Here is a 26029-nt window from a genome sequence, read left to right on the forward strand (position 1 = left end):
GCTTTGACATGCTCTCAAACAGCATTGTTGAAGTCTTTGTAATTTTGTATATTATTTCTTATTATTAGATCTTGCTTTCTTGGAATGATTCACCACACATCACAATAATATTTGTATTATTAACTTTTAATATACAACAGGCATTGTAGATATTTTGATTCTGAACAATGTTGTTCTGTTGCAGTTTTGTCTTAGTGCATCAATTCTGTTCATCAAATTCTATTTATTTTCAATTTAAGAAGTATCGATTGTCATGCAATCGCTTTATTGTATTGTGGTACTTCTTCGCTGTGAGCTAGCCCAATTTGTGCCTCAGCATACTCAACTCCAACACTTTTAATTTTGATTGTTATGAACTAGCAGGAATTTGCAATAACAATAAACATTATATAAAAAAATTCACAACTGTTTTTGTTACGCTTAAAGTAAAGTTTGATGTAATAACTTATCCATATTTTGTCTTATCTTAAAATGGGTAAGCATTATGTCTGGGATATGATCATATACAAACATTTTTTAGAAAATATTTGTGTAAATTACTGCTAGTGCTACTCAAGTCTAGGTAGTAAGTATAATGCAATGAAGAAAAAGCTTCAAACAAAACATTAAACATAATTATTTATTACCGTTTTACTGGCTCTTACAACATTTTTTCCTTGGTTGGATAAACTCAAAGTGAAAAAAAAATTAATGTAGATTTTTTGTAATTCCTATATTTTATTTTCTGTGATTTACACAATAAAAGCAAGTGTCATTTATATTTTAGGGGTACAGGTCCTTGACTTTATATACAATGTTCATAATCAACAGTCCATTTAGTATGCAATGTTCCTATCACGTATAAAATTTAAGTCCATAGTCTATATTTTATTATATTCTATGGATAACTGCAATAACCAAACAAACTAACAATTTTAATTTGTAGTTTTTTAGCATTCATATTTTATAAATTGGGAATTGAGAAATTTTGAAAGAATAGAAAAAATTTGATCACGAGGCAGGATTCGAACCTGCGTTTCTTGCCTAACCGTAGCAACGCCTAGCCTCTCGGCCACCCGTGATCCTGCCACAATATTGAATTTCTTCTACTCTTTCGGTTTCATGTGCCTAAGGGGCACCCCACGCCATCTATTGAGATGATTAAGAACCATCACAACCAATACGAAACATTATTTCAATGTTTACAATATTGTATCGATGGAACGCGGCCTTTGTTAAATTTAAATTTTTTAGTTTTATAGCATTGAAATGCTTTATAAATGAGAAATTTTGAAAGAATAGAAAAAATTTGATCACGTGGCAGGATTTCTATTCTTTCAAAATTTCTCATTTATAAAGCATTTCAATGCTATAAAACTAAAAAATTAAAATTGGGAATTTTTAAAGATGAATTATAGAAAAAAAAAAAATTCGAACCCGCGACATCCGCCTAACCGTGACAATGCCTAATCTCTTGACAACCCGTGATCTCGCCTCAACAAGCGAATTTCTTCTGATCTTTTGCTGTTATGCGTCAGAAGAACATCCCGCGCCATCTTTTGAGATGATTAATCCTCCTCCTACTAATATTATAAATGCGAGTGTGTGTTTATTGCTGTTTCACGCAAAAACTATTGAACCGATTTCAATGAAATTTGGTATGTAGAAGGCTGGACAACTGGAATAACATATAGGCAACTTTTTATCCCGATATTCCTACGGGATACGGACTTACGCGGGTGAAACCGCGGGGCGCAGCTAGTTATCATCTAAACCAATATCCAACATTATTTCAATTATTACAGTATTATATTGCGAAGGCGCGGTCTTTGTTACATTTAATTTCTAGTTTAGTAGCATTCAAATGCTTTACACATTTAGAATTTATCAAGAATAGATAAAAATTGATCATGAGGCGGGATTCGAACCCGCGTCATTTGCTGAACCGTGACAACGCCTGGCAAGGCTAAAGGATGTGATAAAATATGAACGTCTCTTTTAATTCTATTATTCTTGAATTCTGAGTAATAAGGGAATAAAACTAAAACAGTTATTTAAATTTTATTAATTGATATACATAAACATTACACGTATGACACCCCGTGACCATTTCGGCCAAAATTTTAAAACGTTGAGATAACGCGACATTGAAACAGTCAAAAAAGTTCGCGGAAAGACAGCTGCTGCTAGAGGTAGTTTCTACTGAGCTAATGTATCCCATTCTATGTATAAGGGTCAATTAATTCATTATTATTGTTTCTTATATCTAATATATGCACTGAAAATTAAATAATAAAGGAAAACCTTCAAGATCTGTACATTACTCATATTATATACCCCCAGTGTCCTTACAAATGTATGGTTGCTAAACTTGGGAAAGTACACAAAGAGGTACTGGGATTATTGGAATGGGATTATTTAGAAACTGTGAAGAAGGATATAGTAGCTATGGATTACACTAAAGGGTGCAAAACTTCTATCAACATGATACAGATACAGTGAAAAAAACCTTTCAGTAGTGGTGGGTAGCACATATAATAGACAAAACGAAAAAGAATCGTCATCAATCGTCAAAATTATGGTTAAAAGAAATATAGTAAAAAGTATGGCTATTTTAAAATTGGGAAGTTTTTGTAAAAAAAGAATCCATGTGAATGGCAGCACATAATAATTAGAAAATTGTAATTATGGTAACAAGGACTAAAAGTAAAAACTTATCTTGTCTTCAATTGGTATCTTGAAGTTCATATGACATTTATAGTGAAATTGTACCATTTTGTGCAAGTTTCAAATGCACTGCAAAAAACATTGTAAGATCTAATCAGATAAAAAAAGTATTAAAATACAGCTCATGTACCAACATCAGTCAAATATGGGTGTTGTTCTAGCATTACATTAATTTACTTACCTCTTATGCAGATCATTTTAAGGTAGACAATGCAGATTTTTTTTTTGTAATTCCTTATTTTAATAACATTTATAAAACAAGACATTTGCAAGAAACTAAGAAGTCAATGATTTTTTAGTTTACTTGGCACTATAGGTATTATGTACAAATTTAACATAATTTGATAGTTTATGTATTTAAATATTTGTTGCATTGTCAGTACATAATTCATGTAAATAAATCATACATACAAACTTATGGAATTAACTAGGTTAAAGAAAACAAATTCGTGATACATTTTTTTGTATTATCCATTCCTTTATTTTCTGTAATTTTACACAAACATAATTCTTTTAAATACCATATGGTTTAATTGTTGAGGTAATTTGCAATTGATGAAAGCTGGTTACAAAAAAGCAGATATTTTTTTCTTGTCAATTTTGTAGTACAAAAAAAACTATTTTTTTTTTGCATAACACAGTAAAGCTCTATGTGTATTTGTGTGTAAATAATTAATAAATATGGAATATTTATTAGTTTGAATAATTTAATTAATTTCAAGCTCATCTTACATTATAAATAAAAAATGTCAATATGTATGGCAAAAGCTTTAAAGTTACTGTATATAATAGAAAAGAAAAAGAAAGATCAATCAATCAATTTTTTGTTAATGGCAATTTTGCTTTGTACAATTCTGCCAGTATCACGTTGGGAAGATTATACACGATTTAGAAAATTTTTCTATATCAATTGATGTCAATCAAATTGCAGATATACCTAAAACAAAGAAACATGCACAATATATAAAAATACACAACAAATAAGTCAGTAATGTTAGTCTTGACAGATAGTATAAAATAAGAGTTAATTAGAACAGACAATTTAACCTATGTTATGAATAGCTAAATAAGTTATTAGATATATAAGGAAAACGAAAGATTTTACAGCATTAATAGTATTAATTTACATTGTAATGATTTTTTGTGCAATATTAATGTTTTATATATTGATTGCAATATCATGTAAATTAGCAAAATCTAGAGTCACCTGTTCTTAATATTATATTTCTAACTTGATACAGCTTAAAATATCTTAGAATGATAGCTTAAAGGAAAATAATCACATTTATAATTTATTGTGCCATGCATATTTTCAAGTATAATGTGAAAGCTTCTTACAAAGTTAATTGAATTTTCTCACATACATTTTTTTGGTAGGTAATTGGTGACAAGTTTACTTTTAATAATTTGCAGACTGTTTTGAAAAAAATTCCCATGCAACATTCGTTTCTACCTATTAATTTATGTTATCTGAATACTACCTATTATATTACGTTAGAAAATCAATAGTATAAATTACTGGAGATTTGAGAAATACAGATAACAGAATTACTGAATAAACCCTGAAAAAAAATCAATAAATCTCTATGGTCTGTAACTTTTGTATTGCGCGCCATCTATTATAAATTCCGCGAAACCTTGGTTCGTCCGACGCTCCCGAGGACGGGAAGTTAACGCAGGCGCCGTACTCGGCGTATGTCCTTTGTTCGAAACAAGTCAACATTGTATTTTAAGTTTAGATTTTTCCAGTTATAAATTGGAGAAAATAGGCAATTTTGTGTAAGAATTGTGTTGTGTCATTGAAATAAGTACGAATAATGTGTAGATGAAAGTATTGATGTGTAGTGTTACGTTTGCAAGAAGCTTTCGTTGTGGTAAATGATTTGAGCTTTAGGTGGATTGTACGCATGAAACCTTTGAGTGACTTTTTTTTCGAACCTAATGTTAAGGATATGGGCCCCGACATGGTAAGTCATAATACATGATTAAGAAGATATTTGACCCTAGATTATGTTTTAAGTCATGAAGTTGCGAAAATCGCGTTTTTTATCAGCAACAGGTCCGTTTTTGTTTTGTTTACTTGTCACCGGCGTCCGCCATTTCTAGCTCGTAATAATTGTGTTCACCGGCATTTGATCAGAGTTCAGCGAAGCAAAATATTTTATGAATATTGAATATACGAAGCGTTGAATGATTTTGATTGCGGTTCACTAATGTATATATGAATATTAAATACGGTTTTCATTAAAATATCAAAACTTATTTGAAAAATATTTTTCGTAATAGGTATAAAACAATGTTAAATCTGACCTTATATTCAATTGATATAAAAATATAAAATAAATCAAAATATAAAAATCTATCTAAATACCCTCGTTCTTCTATTTCAGCCAATACCTAGTATTAAAAAAAAAACAAAATAATATAATTTTCAATACCGTACACAGAGCTGATACTGATTACCACTATGTTTAAGTGAGATTATTCAACTTAGCTCTACATGATATGCATTATTTAACTAAAGTTTATATAGCAAATCTAAGATTTTTAGTTAAGAATATGAGCAATAAAGTCTTATATATTTTTTAATTTGATTCCTATCACATGACTTAAGTTCATACAGTTAGGATATCTACATCAGTATGAATGTATTAGCTATAAGGTTGATGTTAAAGTGTTAATACAGAAATAAAAGATGAATACTTATTATGTGTTGCACACACATGTAGATTCATAATGATAAAGATTAGCAAAGTTGCCTTAATTCAATAGGACAGTTCTATGTGTTAGGCGACAGTGGCATCTGCGGACTCTTCGGCTAGCAGAACGCTGCTAGAAATTGCAATGCAGAATAGAGCACAAGTCAGCTAGGTAATGAAACAATTCAATGTGCTTAAAATGAATGTTCATGTGCTTCTGACAAGATTATGACAATCCCTTTTGATTTTGCATATTATAAAACTTTCTGCTCATTGCGTGTGTAGGAAATCTGTCTTATTTCTTTTTTTACAAGAGGTGCACACTATCTCTAACTTTTTGGCTGCATTATCTGAAATTATGTAGGCTAAAAGCTTATTAGTGCACTTCAATGTGCTTCCTTGATTATTATTTTTTATTTCAAGTACTTAGAGTGATATCGTTAATTTTTTTTTTGTTCAATTGAAAATAAAATGTTTTATTTTGCATGAATCCATGAATAAATATGAAGCATGACATATATTGATGTTAGAAATGTAAACAAGTTATATTTAATGCTGAAAAATATGTATTTAACATATGTAGTCTGTGGATAGGTATTGTGAATATTGCAACTGAATCTGTTGTGGGGACTAATTTTGAAAAAATTGGAAAATTATATTGTTCCTTAATTTTTCTATGAATATTATTTAAAATCTTTGATTAAATGCAATACATGTGTTTATTTACAGTCTCTGTGTGTAATTAATTTATGATTATTTAAAAATTATACCAGTAATTTATCATTATGTATCATCATCAAAGATATATGCTATTTATACTAAAACACAAGGGTTATTCTTTAGATTGCACCTGCTGCAAAAAAGCTATGGGATAAGGGCCCAGGTGCTGGAGGTGACAGCAAAGGTCCACCACAGTTACCACCTTTGCAGCTCAACCCTGAACAAATGTGGCGTGATTCTACTTGGTCCGCACAAGGTTAGTGCAAAACAAATTTTATGAAACCTAAGTCCAATATCTTTTTTCTTGGAATAAATATATGGTTAAAATTTGATATACTCAAATGTAAGATGATAAATAAATAATAAGAAGAATATTTATTATTAAATAATTTGAGTATCTTGTAATTGTATGGGGATTTTGTTACTAGTTAAAAAATATATATTACTATGTGGTGAATTTACTGCATTAAGTATAAAATTATACATATTTATCAATGAAATATTGGGTTCATTAATTACTTGCACTGCAACTATTACATATTAATAGTTCTTGATGTATACCTAATTCTGATGTTTAGAGTTATACTTGAAGTTCAATGTTATCAATGACTGAATGATATACTGTATTTACTAGTGGAACATAATGTCGGTGTACCAATGATGGGCACACGCCGTGGCGTGACATTCCCTGGCGGAGACGCAGGCAGTATCCTCTCGCCCAGAGATACAGCGGGTCTTGGCGTCAAGATGGTAGAATATGTTCTTGGCGGATCGCCTACAGGTAATGTGTAGCATTTCTAAATTTCTGTTATATAACAACAATTATATATATAAGTTATATTAAAAATACAATAAGCCTTGTTTCCCAAAACGACTAGCATATCAAAATTAAAAATTGTTTCATATGTTACCATTGTCATTATTAAAAAAAGTAATATTTACCCTGTATTTGCTGATTGTGTCTTAAACAGATCTGTCACAATAAGTGCGGCAACATGAATGTAATGACGCAAATGCGTCTTGCTTCGCTCCGCCGCTTATGTTTTGTAATGCAAATTTTTTATTAAAAATTGTGTGAATTAGACATGATACAATAATATACTGATGATAACAATTAATATATTGATGATAAAAATTAATTCCTTCTTCATAATGTTTCCATCTTTGGCAATCGTTATTTCTGTAATATTGATTATATTTGACCAGTTAATGAAATTAACTTGAAATAATACAGATTCATAAGGATACAAGTAAATTTCAACTTAAAAATCACAGATTATGATTATAATTAAGCCCAAATATGGATCAGTGTTTAACTCATCTAAACATTTATTGTTAACGACGTCATTCGTTTACTCGTTTTCGGGTGACTTGAAAGACAAAATATTTTTGAATAGAAGCTGGTGGAGTGGCTTCTGGCGGTGGAAATGAAAAGGTTACTGGTGTAGTGGCTGGCCTAAGAGGGATGGTTCTAGAAGAACGAAATGAAGAAAAATCTGGCTCACCCTTCGAAAAGGATCTCCATGAGTTGCACGATCACGGACCCTTACCAAATGGCCTTCATAATGGCCAAGAAGATGATAAAGCGTTCAAGTAAGTTGTTACTAATAACATTATTTTTAATGTTTATTTACATAAAAAAAATAATATTAATTACTCTTCTACGTGTCTTTAAACCCGGAAGTGATATATAAATGTCCCGAGGATAATAATAACAATACAATTTATAAAACAAAGAGACAAATTGATGTAAAAAAAAAACTTTCCTATCTATCATGCTATTATGCAAATGTATAATATTTTACAAATATAACAAAATGTTACTCGAATTGTGTGAAAAGCGTTCATTTTATAAGTATTTGTTCGAAATAACGAGACGTGCGGCATCGTGTCGGCCCTAGTAACTCAACCGGTGTGTCTGTACGTGAGATCGGGCGCGAGTCGTGAAGGTCGGCCGCGAGCGGTGCGCAGTGGCCGGCACCGGGCGGCGAGGCGCGGGCAATAACCGCGAGCGTTCGATCATGGCCTCTGTCAATGCCAAACGCCCCACTCCGTCCTCATTTTTGCCGTCTGCGTCCGCGCAGCTCCGCGCCTCACCCCACCTCTCCCCCTCCCCTGCAGCAAACGCATGCGTAATATTTTATCACGTTGCCATAAAACATATGATTCACATAGTAAACAGATTTCCTTAGATAGCGAGATTCACGCCCGACCGATATGACTAATTAAATGTGTCAAATCAACAACTTTTATCGACGCTGTTTTTTTGTTTTTATAAGAAAAAATTGTTATTGATTGCATGTTTATGTATTTAAGTTTATCGCATTGAATTAAGAGGTTTAAATTTTTATCCTATGTTTAACACGCTTTTATTAGATTCACCTGTATGTGTGTATGTAACCATCTCCAGACTCGATTTTAACCAACTTCAAATGGACAGATTTCATTCAAACTTGCTACACTTATCAAGCATCAGTGACAATACTATAACTTCATGACTTTATCTTATTATACTGATTAAGTGCGCAGGATTAAATAATTCCCGATAATTTATACTCTGCATGAAACAATTAGTTGATTCTATCGTTAAAGACAAAAAAATAATAAAAAATACGTTTTTAGATTTTTTAAACTATATTATCAAACCAGATTTCAGTTCTCGTTAATTCAAAGCAAAAAATTAGATTTTTAAGGTCTAATTTTAAAAGTTTTTTTTTATTAATAATCGAATCTCTTCTATATATGACAGCGGCGGACTTTAATTAAAAACTTTTTAATTTTTTATTAGACATTAAAAACTTTTTAACGGATTTTAAGCGCGATTTATTCATTATATTATTAACCCAACATTTCGAACACTTTACAGCGAGCGTGGACACGGGGAGACAAAATTTAATTTCTAAATATATAATACTCGCGTAAAATTAAACACAAGAAAATACTAACGTGCAATTTGTATTTCAATCACCTGTAAAGTGGATCATGCAGTGCTAATGTTTGCATTGATATTATTTCATTATATCTATGAATATTATTGTTTATATATTTCATTGGTTATTAACTAAAATACTCGCCACTATTGCTTCTTGTTGGTTGAACAACTCTATATGGTTAAAGAAATACAATTTGATAGATATTTTGCTGTTTGTTATCATTGAATATACACTATGTACCTATTTTTGTAGATTTCTCAATAATTCTCTTCTTTTGTTTAAAAAAGTATGATTGAATATGACGTGCCTGTTTAAATTCACATATAGGCAGAATCCATAGATTACCAGGGAGAGTCGTTATAACAAATAGCAATAGTAGTTTAAAGACATACATATATCTTTATATACTATATACACATATATTTATATCATCGACGGTACATAGCATTATTTTACCATAGTAGCACAATCCACAAAAGTTGATTTTTGTTTATACAGTAAAATTTTGCGTTTTGAAGTTGCATGTGTGGTTCAATCGAGGTTCGTAGCATTGGACTCGATATCCTAAATCGGGATTCCGATACAATATACAATATTCATAGTACAATATGTTGCAGTCGCACGCCGGGGTCGCGGCAGCCGTCACCGGCGGAGGAGGAGGGCGGCGTGGGTGTGGGCGTGGGCCAGGCCGGCGTGCCGCACGTGGGCGTGCGCAACGGCGACGCGGGCGCGTTCCCGCTGCTGCCGCCGCACGCGCTGCCCGCGCACCAGCCGCAGCCGCTGCACCACCTGCCGCACCTGCAGCACCCGCAGCACCCGCAGGTACGCGCGCGCGCACACACATGGGACATTAATGTATATTATGTGGAAATAGAGGGTACTTTGAGTAACAAAACTATACAAAAAATTATAATCTGGATAAAAACTTTAAAATATTGTAATACTATGACTAAGGTTGTAAAGGGAATGCGTGTCATGAGTATTGGTATTTTATCATGTCGAGCCAATTTAAACTTGTGATGTATTTAAATGTATCTAATTTATAATTATTGAACCTTACTGTCTAGACTGTAGATGGAATGAACATCCATACATTAAATCCTTACCGATATTATAAATGCCGAAGAATATTCTTAAGTCTAGGTAGATTCTTTTTGTCCAGAGACAGCCGAAATTTAATTAAAACTAGCTCAGTTTAGATAGAGTTCAGTGATTATAATACATAATGTGGCATCTAAAAATTGTAAAGAACATTGGATTCAAGAAATTGTGAACCATAAAATGCTGCTTTTTCTCTTTAAAGTTTCGCGCATCTTTTCGAGAAGCTTGGGTAAAGGAAATTATCGACATAATACATAACTGCGACCCATTAAAATTTAGTGAAATGAATATTGACTGTTAAATTGCAAGATAATGTTTAAAGATCACAATTTTTTAACAGTTTGCAATCTCACAAATGAGATTATAGATTAACACTGTTAACAATCTTATGGAGACATATAGGATAAAATTTAAGACATTAAATTATCTAAATTGTATTATTTTTCTTCCAGCACCACCCGGGAATGTTGGGGGTAGCTCCACTTCAAGGACTGCCACATCCACAACACCCTCAAATACATCCTGGTAAGTAACAATATAAGATGGAATTAGCAAGTACCAATTTAATTATCTTTTAGAAACAACTTTTTAAATTGATCAGTTGCTAGAAGTGATCAAAAATATTATTATTTCAGGCATGACATTGAACGATTCCATGAATCAACACATTGAACTTGTTCTTCAAATGGAGCAACATCCTCAATTCGACAACAACAGCTTTGCCAATACGCAGCAGGTGAGGGTTTGACATGAGTACTTTTTCCGTTTGTTTATTACTCTATAGTTTATGTTATTCTATGGCATCGTAGTATATATGGCTTGAATGTTCTTTATAATTTTTTGTTTAAACTAATGTGGATTTAAAGTCATCAATAAAGTAAAGCCATAAATTAATCTAAATGAGATGTAGATAGGAAGCCAACATATTATGTTGAATATATAATATAAATTCTAAGTGTAACTATGGTAAAATAAAATTGACTTAAACAATCCAATCTCGTCCCGCTTATATTTCGATGAAGAAGCGGCTCGAATTTTTCAAAGTTTAATTAAATCAATACCACCGATTAACAATCAATCAATAAAAAAAATAAAAGTGTACACATAAGTAAAACGCTAACGATTTGGTGCGTAACAAAACGGTCGTTGTTGCAGTACGCGGGCGGCGTGGGCGGAGTGGGCGGCGTGGGCGGCGTGGGCGCGGTGGGCGGCGGCAGCGGCGGCGCCGCGCTCGTCAACGGCGCCGCCGTCGGCCCGCCCGCGCCCGACTCGGCGCAGCACCACCAGCCCTTCGACGTGCAGGTGCGTGCGCACCCGCTTGCCATTGTCCTACCCTTTTACGACTAGACTCGCCGTCTCCTCTTAAAAGCCCGTCGACAGATGTTTGTGCGACAGCAGCCACTTTCGATCTTCGAAGTCTATTTTGGGACTAATTAGAAAAACAAAAATTTGATTCGAGGCGATTTTTGCCAGTGACCGTGAGTCTAGTTCTTTATTGTATGTCAGTGACCCAATAACAATATTTTTATGTCAGAGTGTGGTCCACGGAGGGGCGGTAATGGCTCACCATCAGCATCTGATGGTAAGGCAACACCACCGTCCGTGAACGTTTTTGTTTTTATGTGACTAATTTCAACGTTGGCGAAAAAGGTCTTTACGTTTTAACACGGACGCGTTAAAAGACAAAGGTTCATGTTGCTAGAGATATTCTCTTTTAACTGCAATCCCACACATACATCTCGTTGCGTCTTACGTTTACAGATGAATAGCGACGCTTGAAATGACGCCGTCGCTCACACAGATTAAATTGTGCGTTACAATTTTCAAATTTAGAAGCATTTGCATTGTTGTTTGAGGTGCATATATGTATAATCGATAGGTAATAGATGTTTTGATTTTAGTCACTTCACATCTGAACTGGGACTACCATCCCACGTGAGTGTTTATGGTCTGATGTAGGAACTACGGGAGTAATCTGCAGATAATAATATGTTCTTTTGAATCGTCCTGTTATACTTATTTCATATTAGGGTCCTTAACACAAGATTGTACCATAACTTTTGGTAAATTTTGGTATACAATCGAGCAACTTCAAGCCCCTCAATGTGTAGGCCTCGGGTTTCTTTATGTATTTTACTACATATGAACTATTCACATCCCTCAGTGAACATAATGTTTTAATTTCTGTTTTGGTTGGGTGTATTTCATAAAAGCTTGGTCTTATATTGCACAAGCAATATATGACCAATATCAATATGAAAACAAAAATTAACCATGATATTATGTTTAGGTTACGTTATCGCAAAAATTAAGCGGCCTAATTCGAGGCTAAAAAATTTCGGTACTATGACCGTATATAATCCGTACATAATGATCTGATTTATTTATGTAATAGCAGGCAACTGATCTGGTGGTTCGCCTGATAGTAAGTGATCACCGCCGCCCGTGAACATTCGTAGGGCCGCTGCAAGTCGTTGCCCAGTTTTAACGGGCAAAGGATAGGATTGATGACGAGAAAAAAAAAGGAGTGAACTTGACAGGGTGCAGAAAACGATATGGGCCAGAATTGTATGACTAAAGTTACTTAATGTGTACAGTATTCTTCTGTGGTTCAAGCAATATTTTATTTTTTTTGTATTTAAAGAAAATCATTTAAATACAGAACTCGAATAACTGTCTAATGCTTTGTCGCCTTTATAGGGTTTGGTTACTATTTTTAATAGTGGTCAGCATCATTAAGCAGTTCACTATTCATTGGCATAGTGAGAATTGTTTGAAGCAGATTGACTTCGAACTCCAAAAGCAAAAAACTCCACTTATATCGAGAAAGTGCGATTATTTTTTCAATCATATCATACAATATATAAAATATATTACTTGATCCTCAGAGCCTTGGATCAATGATACCAATTCGATAATGGGTCACGTACAAAATTGAAGCTAAACTCTATCTGCCACATATTTGTTTTAACACAGTTAAAACTCAATGCAATAAATGACAACCATGACAGCTAGTAATAAATCGCAAAAATATCTATACCATAGCCTAATAATCTATACATGATACAGTCGCTCAACGCAGACGAATTTCTTTACAAAAATTTCTCAGCACGAGTAGAAGTAGTACCATTTTTACAACGTAATAACCCAACTTAATCTACATGTACATTTATAATTACATAGTTTAAACATAAGATATCTATGGTTCCTAAAAATCATGGCGTATATAGCTCGGGCTCGTTTGGCCCAACTATTAAAGCTTGTGTAATGTAATGACTAACCTCACCCTAAGATATTCTGAATTCTACAATAAAAAAATTGTTTTTTTTTTTAGTTCCTTTTTCTCTATTTTTTATAGATGCATATATATTTTTATTTATTTTATTATTCTATTATATATATTTTATAATATATATGTACATGTTTTTAACCTATTTATGTATACAATATTTATATGGTATGTGGTAGTCGAGCACGCTTCGGCACGAATTGGGCCAGCTCGCACCGGGGAAGAACCACACCCCCACAGAAGACCGGCGTGAAATAGCATTCTGCTTTGTTTCGTTCGGTGAGTGGGGGTGCAAGAGGCCCATATCCTTTTCCTTACCCTTCCCAGTCCTTTCCTTTATTCCTATCGCCAATCCTTTCTTAATCCCAAAAAGTCGGCAATCCATTTGTAGAGGCGTAAGGTCTGCAACGGACCTTATGCCTCTCCAAATGTTCATGGGCGGTGGTAGTGCTTACCATCAGGCGTCCCACTAGCTCCATTGCCGACTGTAACATTTAAAAAAATATATATATGTATGTTTTTTAATACGTATTTATCACTCTTTATATTTATCAGACATGTATCTGTTAAGAGAATTCCGTTTTTTACGACGCCTTCTCTCTTACTTCGCAGCTTTTGCTTTGCTTTGGTGTGTGGTGGTTGTCTGGTAGAAATCGCTCAATAGCGATAAGACCGCCTTCTGAACCTCAACTTCTTGTGCTGTATTTATTCTCAATTCTTTGTGTAAAATAAAGAATTTTTATTATTATTAATCCTTGGATGAAACTACGCAATTTCTTGTACGTTATATTAAAATTAATGTAAAGTGCTACAACATCGTTAGCATTATTTATATTTATGTTAATTGGAAGAGTAGATCTTTTTATATTATATATAATATATTTGTACAGTAGCAATATATGTATTAATATTACTAATAAAAAAAATATATATTTAGACCTCCTTGCTATCTTGATCTACTTTACGTACAAGTACAAGTGCATGCGCAAGAAACTTTTGTATCCGTTGGCTTGTGAATTATTGGAAATCTGTGAACTTTATGATACGATTAAACAAAATTGATCTTTCGTGGATAAATATCAGGGTTTAGAAATACATTATGTCATATACCGAATTACCATATTTTATACTTTAAGAAGCAGTGGTAGCAGCTACATATGTACCATAGAACGTATCAAACGTACTTAAATGCAGGGCGATTATTGAAAAAGTTGAAACATTATTTATTAAATTACATATTATATATTATTATTTCTGCGATAAAAAAACTGCTTTTGCAATTACGATAAATTTTTATTTATCCTATAATAGCGTGCAACTGTTTGTCACATTTAAGAAAAAATGACCGGATACAGCGTGTGATGCTCGCCCGTCTCTCACATCCCCCTTTCAGACTCTTCAAATTTTCAAAAACAATATATGAATAATTAAATACTATTTATCGACGAAAAGGAATTTATTATTTCTTTTACGTTGATTCCTGGAACCATTTTTACTTCTTTGTTATACTTCTTATTGTATTCCCACTGATTGAGTGGGTCAAGATTCTTCTTGCATGTTCTTACTTGTGCTTTAAGTTCATACTTACTCATTTTTAAAGTCTACTATAAAATTTACGAATATGTTTATGATATGAAATTTAATAATTGTTATTTTATGTTATTCTAATTATGTACAATCCTTTCAGGACCGTAAGTGCCCCCTGGGGGTCTAGATCGAATTATTATTTTTTTACATAGATACTTTGATGCTTTATTGTGTAAACTGCCGGTTACGCTCGCGCGCACTTTAATTTTACCCATTTCGAAACTTACCACTGAGACCTAAACATGAAATTTCCTAATATTTTTTCCCATCAGGTTACTACTATAAATCAAAGTGAATATAAACCTGTAGAATAGTTAAATAGCGTAGAAATGTAACAGGCAGATAGGAAAAAAATCTTACGCTATGTTTGTTTATATGTTATTACATTGGGAGTAGCATTTCTCAGAGGATCCAATTTTATTTAATGGATGTTAGGGCGGAATTAGTAGAAGCTTATATTCAAGTCTGTGGGGTAGCCACCCCGCGGCTGCTATTAAAAAAAATTGTTTTACACTTCCTAAACTAGCAATCCTAGAGAAAATTGACAACGCATCCTTTACTAGACGAGCTTTGTAAGTAGCTAAAATAAAACGAATTTCGATTTTTATTAAAGAAATTATTCATCCGTCATAATAAACCTATCTATATTTAATCCCGGAATGAATACTTAGAACCTTTGAAGCTAATCCACTTATTAGATGCAGAGCAAGGGATAGTATTTGTCAATAATATAAATTTAATTTAGACTAAGGCATCTGAGGACACCTGTTTTCTATATCAGCGTGTACAAGTAACAGAGCTTTAGTGTTTAAAATTAATATCACGTCGAGTCATTGCCCAACCTAATTGCAGATGCAAAGCGTAAGCATTTAGTCTTGTGTGTAATTCTTCGTACTAGCGGTAATGTGTAATAGGTTAAAATAAGATAAAATTTGTTCTGTCAAGTAGATGTGTGCGCAATTTCTTATTTTATATCAAATCTTATTAATTAGAGTAAATAAATGAAAATTTTAAGTAATTTTTAATTTATTAACATAATATTTATAAAGTTACATACCACATTTTAACAAAATTTCTTGTGACAATGATGACAACGAAACTGATATCTGTAATCGTAACATTTGTTTGTACGATATCTGTTCATTCATACATATTACCATCTGAATTGCTTGCTTCATTGTTTTCTCTTTAATTATAGAAACTGTTAAAATTATAAAATTGTGTGTTACTGAATTTTCTGCTTATGTTCCTTTTATACGTTTGTTTATTATGGAAAAAGATAAAGCTTCTTTTTTTTGCATTCTTACAAAAAAAATACGAATATAATAGAATGCGAAACCAAAAGTCATCGACGCCCATTAACATCGAGCACATAACCAACAGAGAAGAAATGCTTGCCATTTTCCTTAGAAACAAACACATCAGTGTTTTGTCACTTATAATTGACATGTATGTTTTGTCCAAATCAACGTAACAGTATAGAATAAATAAAAATTGGATGTCTCAGATTATTTTCTTAATGTAATCGCCTAAGTGAATTGTTTTATTCGGTTATGTGGAATAAATAGTAAAAAGTCGAGTTACAAAAGGCGGTATAGCATTTTATTGGTAACGATTACTTACTTTTTTTTTCTACTATTCGCCATATTAATGTTATATTCTATTATTGTAATTAGCTTTACGCTTTAACAATCATACTGTGATTTATCGATACACATTGGGATTAGTAAAGAAGAACATATTAACAAACCCAATGGTTTTCTGACAGTGTATATAAAACGAATGTCGAACGAAAGCGAATGTTTTAAAGAAACTTGTTGTAAAATTATCTTGATTGATGATTGTCTCCCCAGTTATCACTTTTAATCGAAACCCTGGCTTAGATGTTATTTTATTAAAAAGTAACATTACATTAAAATCAAAACAGTTTCTATGAAATCCAGACCTCCAGGTAGCACGTACGTGGACGTAGTATGTAAGTATATTATGCCCATGCCAGCTAATTCCTATTTTTGTAATGAGATTTTAATATAATATTTTTTTCTACATATAAAACAAGCTGTCTATATCTCCTTGTGTTTGCTTAGATCTATTAAACTACGCAACGTATTTTGATGCGGTGATGGTGAATAAACATGCATCTTATATAGTAGAGAAATACTGATAATTGACCTAGGCTTTTAATGAATTTTCGTAAATAAACACTTTTTTGCCAGAAATATCATTATTTCTAATAATAAAAAGTTTTATATAAATAGTAAGTGCTTTACGAAGCGATTCTAAGCAATACAGTATTAATACTTATCCAATGACTGTATTTCCAACATCTTGATTGGCAAAATCGTTGAAGTTCATTCATGTCATTTATGATATGTAGGTAGTTCATATACGAGTAAATAATTTACCAAGACTCATTTCAGTATATGTGCCACTGCCAATATCGAATGAAGTACAAAATATATAAAAAAATATTTTGTTTTATCTTAAGGAGATATTAAAATCATGTGTTTAGCCGAGATAGATATCTTTATATATCGTACAACGCCACTTATTTTTTATTTTGCTATAAATTAAATCCTGTTCAAATCACTAATTCTGCTTTTAAGAGGTCCCAAAAAATTGGCACAATAATTACTGTCTATTTTTCATAATGATTCATTAAAAACGTAATATCGACAAATTTAATACATAGTAAAAAACCTATTCTTCTTAATTTATTTAAAAATTAATAAATACATCAAAAAGAGATCTGGGTATTTCACTTACTAATTTATACACAGACAGATGGGGTTGGGATAACCCCGGTTTTTGTTTATTGCCATCGCTCTGACAGTGTCGTTAACATTTGCTTTTCGTGGGCACGCATAGAAACCTGAATAATTATTAAGTAGCTTGAAAGTAGGTAGAGGTTGTTATATTTACGTAACGCGCAATATAACTCGTCGAGGCGCTGAACTCGTAGCCACTTTACACGGGTACATTCATGCATGTAGGTGATGTTACCGTTAGTGTTATGTAGGAACCGACGCGTGCTTTTAACGAGTGACTATCTCCGGCGCTGTTCTCATGGCGCGTCGACTAGGAAGCAATAAGCGTACGCCCTAACTGCGCACACCATTACCGATTGTAACCGCGCAAATATGAGATACAATCTGCCTGGATCGAGGCGGCGAGGCGGCTATAAAGCCTTATCGAATCGTCGTCTTGAAACTGCCGAACCAATGCTTTCGCAACGCTTTTGTACCGATTTGATTGATTTTCTACGATGTCAACATTTTTTTTACAATAAAACGAATTTGTTACCCAATTTTATTTTTCTTTACAACTAGTCCAAATAGACAATTTTAAAAATCTCGTTTGTTCCCATGGAATCGTTCGTAACAAGATGTTGTTTACGCAACTCTTTATCATAGTCACATTTAATGAGCTGTAATGATCATTCATATTAATTCAAGTTCAAGTTCAAGTTATATGTTCATAATTATTGTCAAATTAATGTATTAACGAAGTTAATACCTCTTATATATAATTAGGGCCATAATTTAACGACATTTATGAAAAGGATATTGAATTATTAGATAATTCTTGAACATATAGTGTTATTGAAAAGTATTGATTTCCTTGATATAAATAATCGTACAAAACTTATATATGACCTCATATTGTTTTTTGTATAATATAGTATTGTAAAAGACAATAGCATAGTAAAAGAAGCATCAAAAATATATTAAAAAATATCAAATTTGTTGCGTACCGGGGAAATTTTATAATATTGTAAACAAAAATGTATTTTCTTTTGTACGACGAACTGATATGACCAAAAGAAGGAGGTGGTTGGAACTGTTTTATTCTGTTTCATACGCAGCGTTCGCATAAACAAGTAGCGCATGCATAAAAGGTGAACGAACTTATGACAATGTCATGTTGTAACTTGGGACATGCTCCGATTTGCGAATCGTGTGAAACTTACATTATGCGATTATCTAGCTAATGTTAATATTATTAAAACAATGGGCTTAAATAGCCCATATTTACATACACATTTATGTGTGAGTTGATAATATAATAAGTATATTTTTAGTGAATGAATTATCAAATAATTATTGTTAAATTCGCGTTCAAATATCCCAATATCCCTATCATTCATCTTTGCCTGGAAGAGATAAAATTTGAAAATGGGGCCGTTTTTAGACACGTATTCTAATTACTGTTTATGTTTTTTTCAATTTAATTTCGCTTGCCCAATAAAAAATTAATGAATCCATATAAAAGGAACGTGTTTAATTTATATTATTTTTTTTAAATTAAAGGTTGTCGTATTTTGCTATATAAATATAATGTAATAGTATGATCGATACCCACATATAACTATAAAAAAGGAATTTTTGAATACGAGGGGTGGTCGTGTAATTTCTAAATTCGTGTACATCTATACATAATTAACGGATGTTCACTTGACTATTCATTACTGGCAATTAATTCCCGCGGGCTGTGCGCGCGGCGCCGAGATCGACCTCGTGGGAAATTAAACTGTGCTCGGCCCGTCTTGCGCCGCCTCCGTCTCTCGCCTCTCGCCCTCCCTCTACTTGCACACATATGAAACACTTTCTCTTGAGCATTTTCACATTTTTCTCCAAGTGCATTCGCAATAGCGAAACAAGAACGTTTAATTTGTGAACCACAAAGATACATTTATAAGGGAAAAGGCCATTGTCTCTAGAATTAATTGCAACTCTCTTTTGTTATACTGTGCGTAACGCATGCCACACTTTATTAAATAATCAAGAGGGTATTGAAATTAGTCTGCCCCCGCTGCGAGCCAACTGTGAGTGGCTCATCAAATATGGAGCCGTAATCAGTATGGTGTTGTGTGCTCACAAAGTCCTCTACGCTTTGGTATCAAACAAACAACAAAGGACATTCAGTTTTCGTGAATATGTCCTAGGAAGATGACTAACAACGTAATGGTTGGGTAAATACTATTGCTTAACTCGATATTTTTGGTCGCATTTTTTACCTTTGTAATAAAAACTCCTTAATTTTACTTGAATAGTTGTAAAACTAGAATTACGTTATTGAGCCGCTTTCTTTTTTCTTTGGCGGAAGGAGCGCACAGAATTATGTTGCAATCGAAGTTACCGCGAATCGGATCGGAATCGCTCAGCCGCGCCCGATTGCGCCGATACGCATGGATTACTGCGGAGAAATTCAGGTATAGCGGCACTGTTCTTAACGGCTTGCAAAATTTTTCGTGAGTTAATTGCCTTAACCCAACGACTTATTCTCGACCTAATTATTAAGAAGAACTCTTGAAAAACTTACTTTATATATGTATTTAGGTAATATGTGTATCTACTATATATTTGTGTACCAGGGTAAATTTCTCTGATGTTTTTTGAAGTAAAGTAAGAAATACATGTGGCGATTTGTGTTGGTAAAACTAGGGTTGAATAATTACCCATTTTATGAGTACGAGAACAATAAAATTGTACGTTAATGGATACGAGAACGAAGCGACGCTGGCTTCGTACAGTGGTGTTTGCTCAAAGAAAATCTCACTAAGCCCGAGGGCGCTCAGCTTAAGCTGTCCGCGTCGTCCGGACCGCGGTTATGAGATTATTCTCGCTTTGACGAACCAACGCGGCTGCATACACCAGGGTGCACTTTAAGGTTCACTACTCTTTTGAAATTACTAATTTACTGTTTAACTCTTCTTTCATTCAGAGATAAAAATAAGTCATATTAATCTATCTAACATTTGGTTCATGTGTAAACGTCACTATTGCATAACTGCACCGTTACGAAACACTATCAACAGCTGTAGACCGACCGTAGTGCGGTTATCGAAGTCGATCATTCACGGCCTAATTGATACAATGATCGCGTTAGTGAATATGTTGGATGAGTTATAACGTGTCGGGAGATTCGAGATGGGCGAGAGCGACGTGAGAGCGGCAATTTGTACGTAGCAGCCGTGGTCGTACCGGAGATAACAGTCGCCTTATTGCCAGCGCCGCGCCTCCAACCCGCTAACTAACGCTTATTAAACTTCAACAAGGCTCCCGCTGATCACTTCACCTTCTTGTTAGCTCTCTAAACTTAGATTAATCGTTCGTTCGTCGCCGTCTGCTCTGCTATTTATTTTTATTACCAAGAGCAATTTTTCGATGTCAATTATTTTTATTGATCGTATAATGAGTTTGTACTTTAGTTTCCATTTCGAAGTTATATGTATGAAATATTGGTTATTAGAAAATACTATTCTAATACTACATAGTACATTCAAACATTAAAAATAACATATGGGCATTAAAAATAATACACGCAAAATAAAATTTTAAAAAGTAGTTACAATACATCAATCGGATTGCTTATTGACTGTGCGTTATCGATACCAGACTGTCAGCAAGTAATACAGGGTGGTAATTATCAATTTTATAATAAAAAAAAAAAATACTATTTAATGTAATCCAAAGGTATATCAGACTCAACTGATTTAATATGATGCGGTTTAAATTTGATCGAGGCTATCCTGTGGTTGAGTATAATAACACATACAGTTCTTACTTAAAATTTTAAAGCGTTAATTAATTTAATTTCTGAATTTTTTATACTTATAAACTTAATGAAACACATTTTTCATATGAATTTCTTAATCAGACCATATTATCTGGTACGCGTATCATTCAGTTAGGTACCCAGTAAGAATCAATTTTATATATTGTCTACTATAGGCCTTACTTCTGCGACACATAGCTATGATTAAATTGCACCGTTACCGGCACTGGCGACAATGACGAACGAGTTGTACGTTACATGGTATTTTCTATCACGTGTTATTTAAAGCTACTATTTTTTATTCCTTATTCCTCGCTTTAATTCTTACCATCGTAATACCAGAACGCTTTGCCGGGGTATTTATAAATAACTATATATTAACAGTTACCGTTTGGTTGGGGTGGTTAGGTCTGAAGTTTAACTATTAAAATATAAATAGGTATCATGTATATGTCTTTATCTTTAGACGTTTTTGTAATTGGTCTATTACTTATTTGTTTTAAACTAGGTATTATCATTTTTATCGATGCTACTGTTCAACAAATACTCGTAGTAAAATAGTGTTGATCATCGATACCACCTGAATTGAATTACTTAACTAAGTAGGCGTGATACAACACCAAGCGACACAATCTACGCGAAGAAACAAAGGAAGTCATCCAAATGTTCCGCAAAGCAGTCACGCAACCCACCATACGTTTGCTTCTTTCACCGGAAGGCCCTTCTTTCGAGAATTTTATTATCCGCCATGCGAACTAAATGAGTCTTTGTTATGTTTTTCTTAAATGTTTTATGAAGAGTTAAGTGGTTCATACACTGCATATTTAAGGCCATATTACTTATTGAAACAGCGATTTTATTTTCGTAAATATGTGCAAGTATTTTGTAGTTATAGCTTGCGGCGCTTTGAATGCTCTCCCACACGCACAATAGCTACTGTTGGTATTCTCTTGTTGTGTACTGTTACGTTATTGTATCGTTTCGCATCTACAATTGTGAGAAATTGTTATTAGTTATCGTGGTCCAGAAACTTGATTAAATTTCAAACCACAAGTTTGTTCACCGCTTGTCTCTTATAGAGTACTTTTAATACTATAGTGGATAATAAAGCATTCGAGCAAAGATTTTACATATTTCGTTGATGTATAAAATTAGTTTATAATTGACATCTCTTACTAGCAATAATATTCAAACAATATGAAGATGAGAATAAGTATTAAATATATTTTTGCATACGTATTGACTGAACAATTCTCTTGGTGACACATTTCATATAGGATTTGTTTCAAGCGACCCCGGACAACCTTTAGGGTCTTGCAATGTCACCATCAGCGAATTTCGGCTTTGTATCGAAACCTAGATTAATGGGATGGAATCCTTTGAAATGCTCCCTAAATTGCTCATTTTATTACATTTGCCTTTTTACCTAATTTTTATCTTTGCAACTTAATGTTTATGACGCACGTTATATATGGTATACATTGTTTAAATTAAACGTTCAATGAAAATGTATTGTTACCTAATAGTCATCGTGTTGGGAAAACTATCCCTTTCTTTACTATTGTACATTCGGAAAACCTTTGATTGTTAACACAATTGGGGGACAAAGTTTACAATAGGGCACGTGGAAATGTAAAACGTTTAGCTTTTATGTGACGAATTAAGTCGAGAGCCTGAACAATAGCGTTAAAAGTACACAAAACTGAACAATTCGATTTATTTGTGAAATACGTATATGATATTTGTATAATAAATATACATTTAATACATAACATTTAAGTGATTTATCATCTAATCCTAATACTGTTTTTTTCATTTATTTTACCCTCTATATTTGTGTGGGTAAAATTTAAGTAAAGAAAATGTAATTTCTCTTAATGTTTATATACATTATAATAATTTAAAAATAATCGATTAATTGCAAGCTGAACTAGCGCCACTTAGGGCGGAACTCTTAGTGTTGACTAGCAATTGGCCAATGTATACATGTTTTTTAAATTTTAAGCCCGGTTCAACTCGCGTAAGCAGACAGAGTGGCTAGTAGTATATATTGAAAAAAGTAACATCCTCGTCTGGTATTTTGCCAAAAACTCATCAAGGGTTACGAGTCATTAATGCTGACTTTTAAAGGTCACATTGACATTTTCCGAAATGGAATGTCTTTTGTCCTAAATTCTAATATGGATCATAAGCACTGAACTTACGTCAAAACACTAAAGAATAAATAGGTAATCTAAATATTCGTAGAGGATTTTTATAAGTCATGTCTCTAAACTTATTGGAGGCACTAGTGTAGAGTTAAAGCATTAACTCTACTGCGGTTTCAGATCAACGCTGGCTAATTAGCTCTGCGTTTGTATCGGTCGGGGAGCAACTGGTCAAAGGATTTGCAGCTCATTACTGTTGTCGCGTTATACATACGGCATTATCGTATTTTTTTTTTACCAGTGAAGCATATTTGGTAGAAAGAAATATTAATACTGACATTTATACTAGCTAAATTCAAAAGCCTCCGTTGAAATCTGCATCCTGATTTAATTTTAAAGTAACAGGTAGTTGTAACCCGATAGTAGTAGTATAAATTAATACTAAACTTTTTGTCATGGATTTCTATTCATTCATTCATTTCAATCCATAACTTCCAAGTTATCTGGGGTACTTACGTCTTTTTCTGCTGTTTTGAACGATTTGCGATAGGTTTTGATTACTTTTAATTGAACATTTAATAAATATGTCTTTGAACTGAACCTGATATATTTTTAATGTTAAATCGTGAGCTTTACGTAACAATAAGAATACAGTAAAATACAGTATAAGAATTTTTCCTATTCGCTTAAAAATTCGAAGTATGTGGCTAACATAGAGAAAGTCATATGAAAAAAAATTTCATAGAATAGACGAGAGCGGGCAGTAGTAGCGATGCCATGTTCGCGGAAGACATGATAAAATCGCGTGAGGCGGGCACCGGCTTTGCAATCGGACAAACTCAGGGTTGTCAATATATATTTTCCACCGTTCAAAAAATACTATTATTTAAATACATTTTATTAAACTAACTTATTAAAATATAAAAATGATAATTTTGTATATAATATAATTGATTAAATGTACGACGATAGAGTTGCTTTTTGAGGTTTTATGTATAGCCAAACATAAGGGGGTTTTTTTTTTTAGGAATTTTTAATTTTGACCGATAAGATTTGTTTAACACCCCTAAGCACGCTCCACCGCGCCCCATACCGATGAACCCCGGATGATTCGTCACGCTGCGTTAATGGTAGCATAACACGCTATACTTGACTATCGTGTATCTGCTGCGATATTCATACGACTTATTGACGTAACCTCTTACAAAATAGCTTTTCGGTTCAAGTGTTGTAATTTATAATGTTTTAATGACCCCACCTTATTTAAATATTTCAAGTGTTTGTATGTTTAGCATAAAAATGTTCACTACGTAAAAGTAATTAAAATTAAAAATACAAATTAGTAAACCATGGTGTACAGCATTTTCGAAGAATTTCTTTTGCGGTTTTTTAATTACGGTTTTACATAACCGACTTTTCTTTATCATTAAAAAAAATATTTAGTTAAAGGTAAAAATTTTAGGGTTTAATTAATTCAATAAAATATATTTTTTTAAATCGCGGGATATAGGTAGCTAGTTTGGTAATTGTAACCTGCGGGGTTAATTTAGAGTTTTTTATATTATAAGAGCGCATTGTCTGCAAAGTGTTTATCACTTTGGCGAAAATTAGTTAGGGTTATAAGGTGTGATGCAAAATAACATTAGATTAGCTAAGACGGGTACGTAAAATGCTTTTTTATTTATTTAATTTTTAACCGGTCCGAAATTGTACATTTTATTTACTCAAATAATATAATGACATCAATAATTGCTTATATTAACAGTGCAAATATTTAAAATTGAGGATGAATAGCGAAATCTTATATACCTTTGTTTATCTTTAGCATTCTCTTAAGTGCTATAAATGCTAAAAATTAGTGATCTTCGCTGACATAAATTGGTATTTTTTTAACTTATAGCCAGTGTCATAACTTCTCGATACATCAGTTCTGGATGTGTATGAATGAAAATTTAAGTGAGTAAAGAATGTTTAATAGACTAAGCACTTTTTCAGAAAGTCGCATCTATGGACTATAAAATTTGTATGTAGTACCAACCAAATATAAAACGTTTGTGTTTCTTTTTATAACTGCGAAGTAATTATAAAATATATTTTAGGAACTTTACTCACCATCGTTTAAATCTAAATAGAACAATAATAATCTCTTAATTATGTTACAATCCTAAACGAACAGTAGTGTTTGACTTTTAATTTGGTAGAGCATTAATGTACTTTGCATAGGTTCTATGACATTTTGTTTTTATATGACTGAGTATTTTATAAGCTATTGTAGAAGACTACAACTAT

At 32.8% G+C, this 26029-nt stretch overlaps 1 protein-coding gene across 3 annotated transcripts in view; it reads left to right on the forward strand.

The window, feature by feature from the left end:
* The window catches only part of LOC119830263 (maternal protein pumilio-like), a 66064-nt gene that overhangs the window by 4587 nt on the left and 35448 nt on the right, over positions 1-26029 (forward strand). The window contains exons 1-8 of one of the 3 annotated variants that reach the window (XM_038353219.1): positions 4405-4673; positions 6249-6381; positions 6760-6906; positions 7523-7718; positions 9676-9880; positions 10612-10684; positions 10795-10895; positions 11315-11461. In XM_038353219.1, the coding sequence (XP_038209147.1) occupies positions 4614-4673; positions 6249-6381; positions 6760-6906; positions 7523-7718; positions 9676-9880; positions 10612-10684; positions 10795-10895; positions 11315-11461 (1062 nt within the window). In that variant the 5' untranslated portion in view covers positions 4405-4613. Of the gene's footprint in view, positions 1-4404; positions 4674-6248; positions 6382-6759; positions 6907-7522; positions 7719-9675; positions 9881-10611; positions 10685-10794; positions 10896-11314; positions 11462-26029 lie in introns of those variants that run through there. The other 2 variants (XM_038353218.1, XM_038353216.1) reach the window with 2 other exon arrangements.

Source organism: Zerene cesonia, chromosome 11, assembly GCF_012273895.1.
Source record: "Zerene cesonia ecotype Mississippi chromosome 11, Zerene_cesonia_1.1, whole genome shotgun sequence".
In the NCBI taxonomy this organism is placed as follows: Eukaryota; Metazoa; Arthropoda; class Insecta; order Lepidoptera; family Pieridae; genus Zerene; species Zerene cesonia.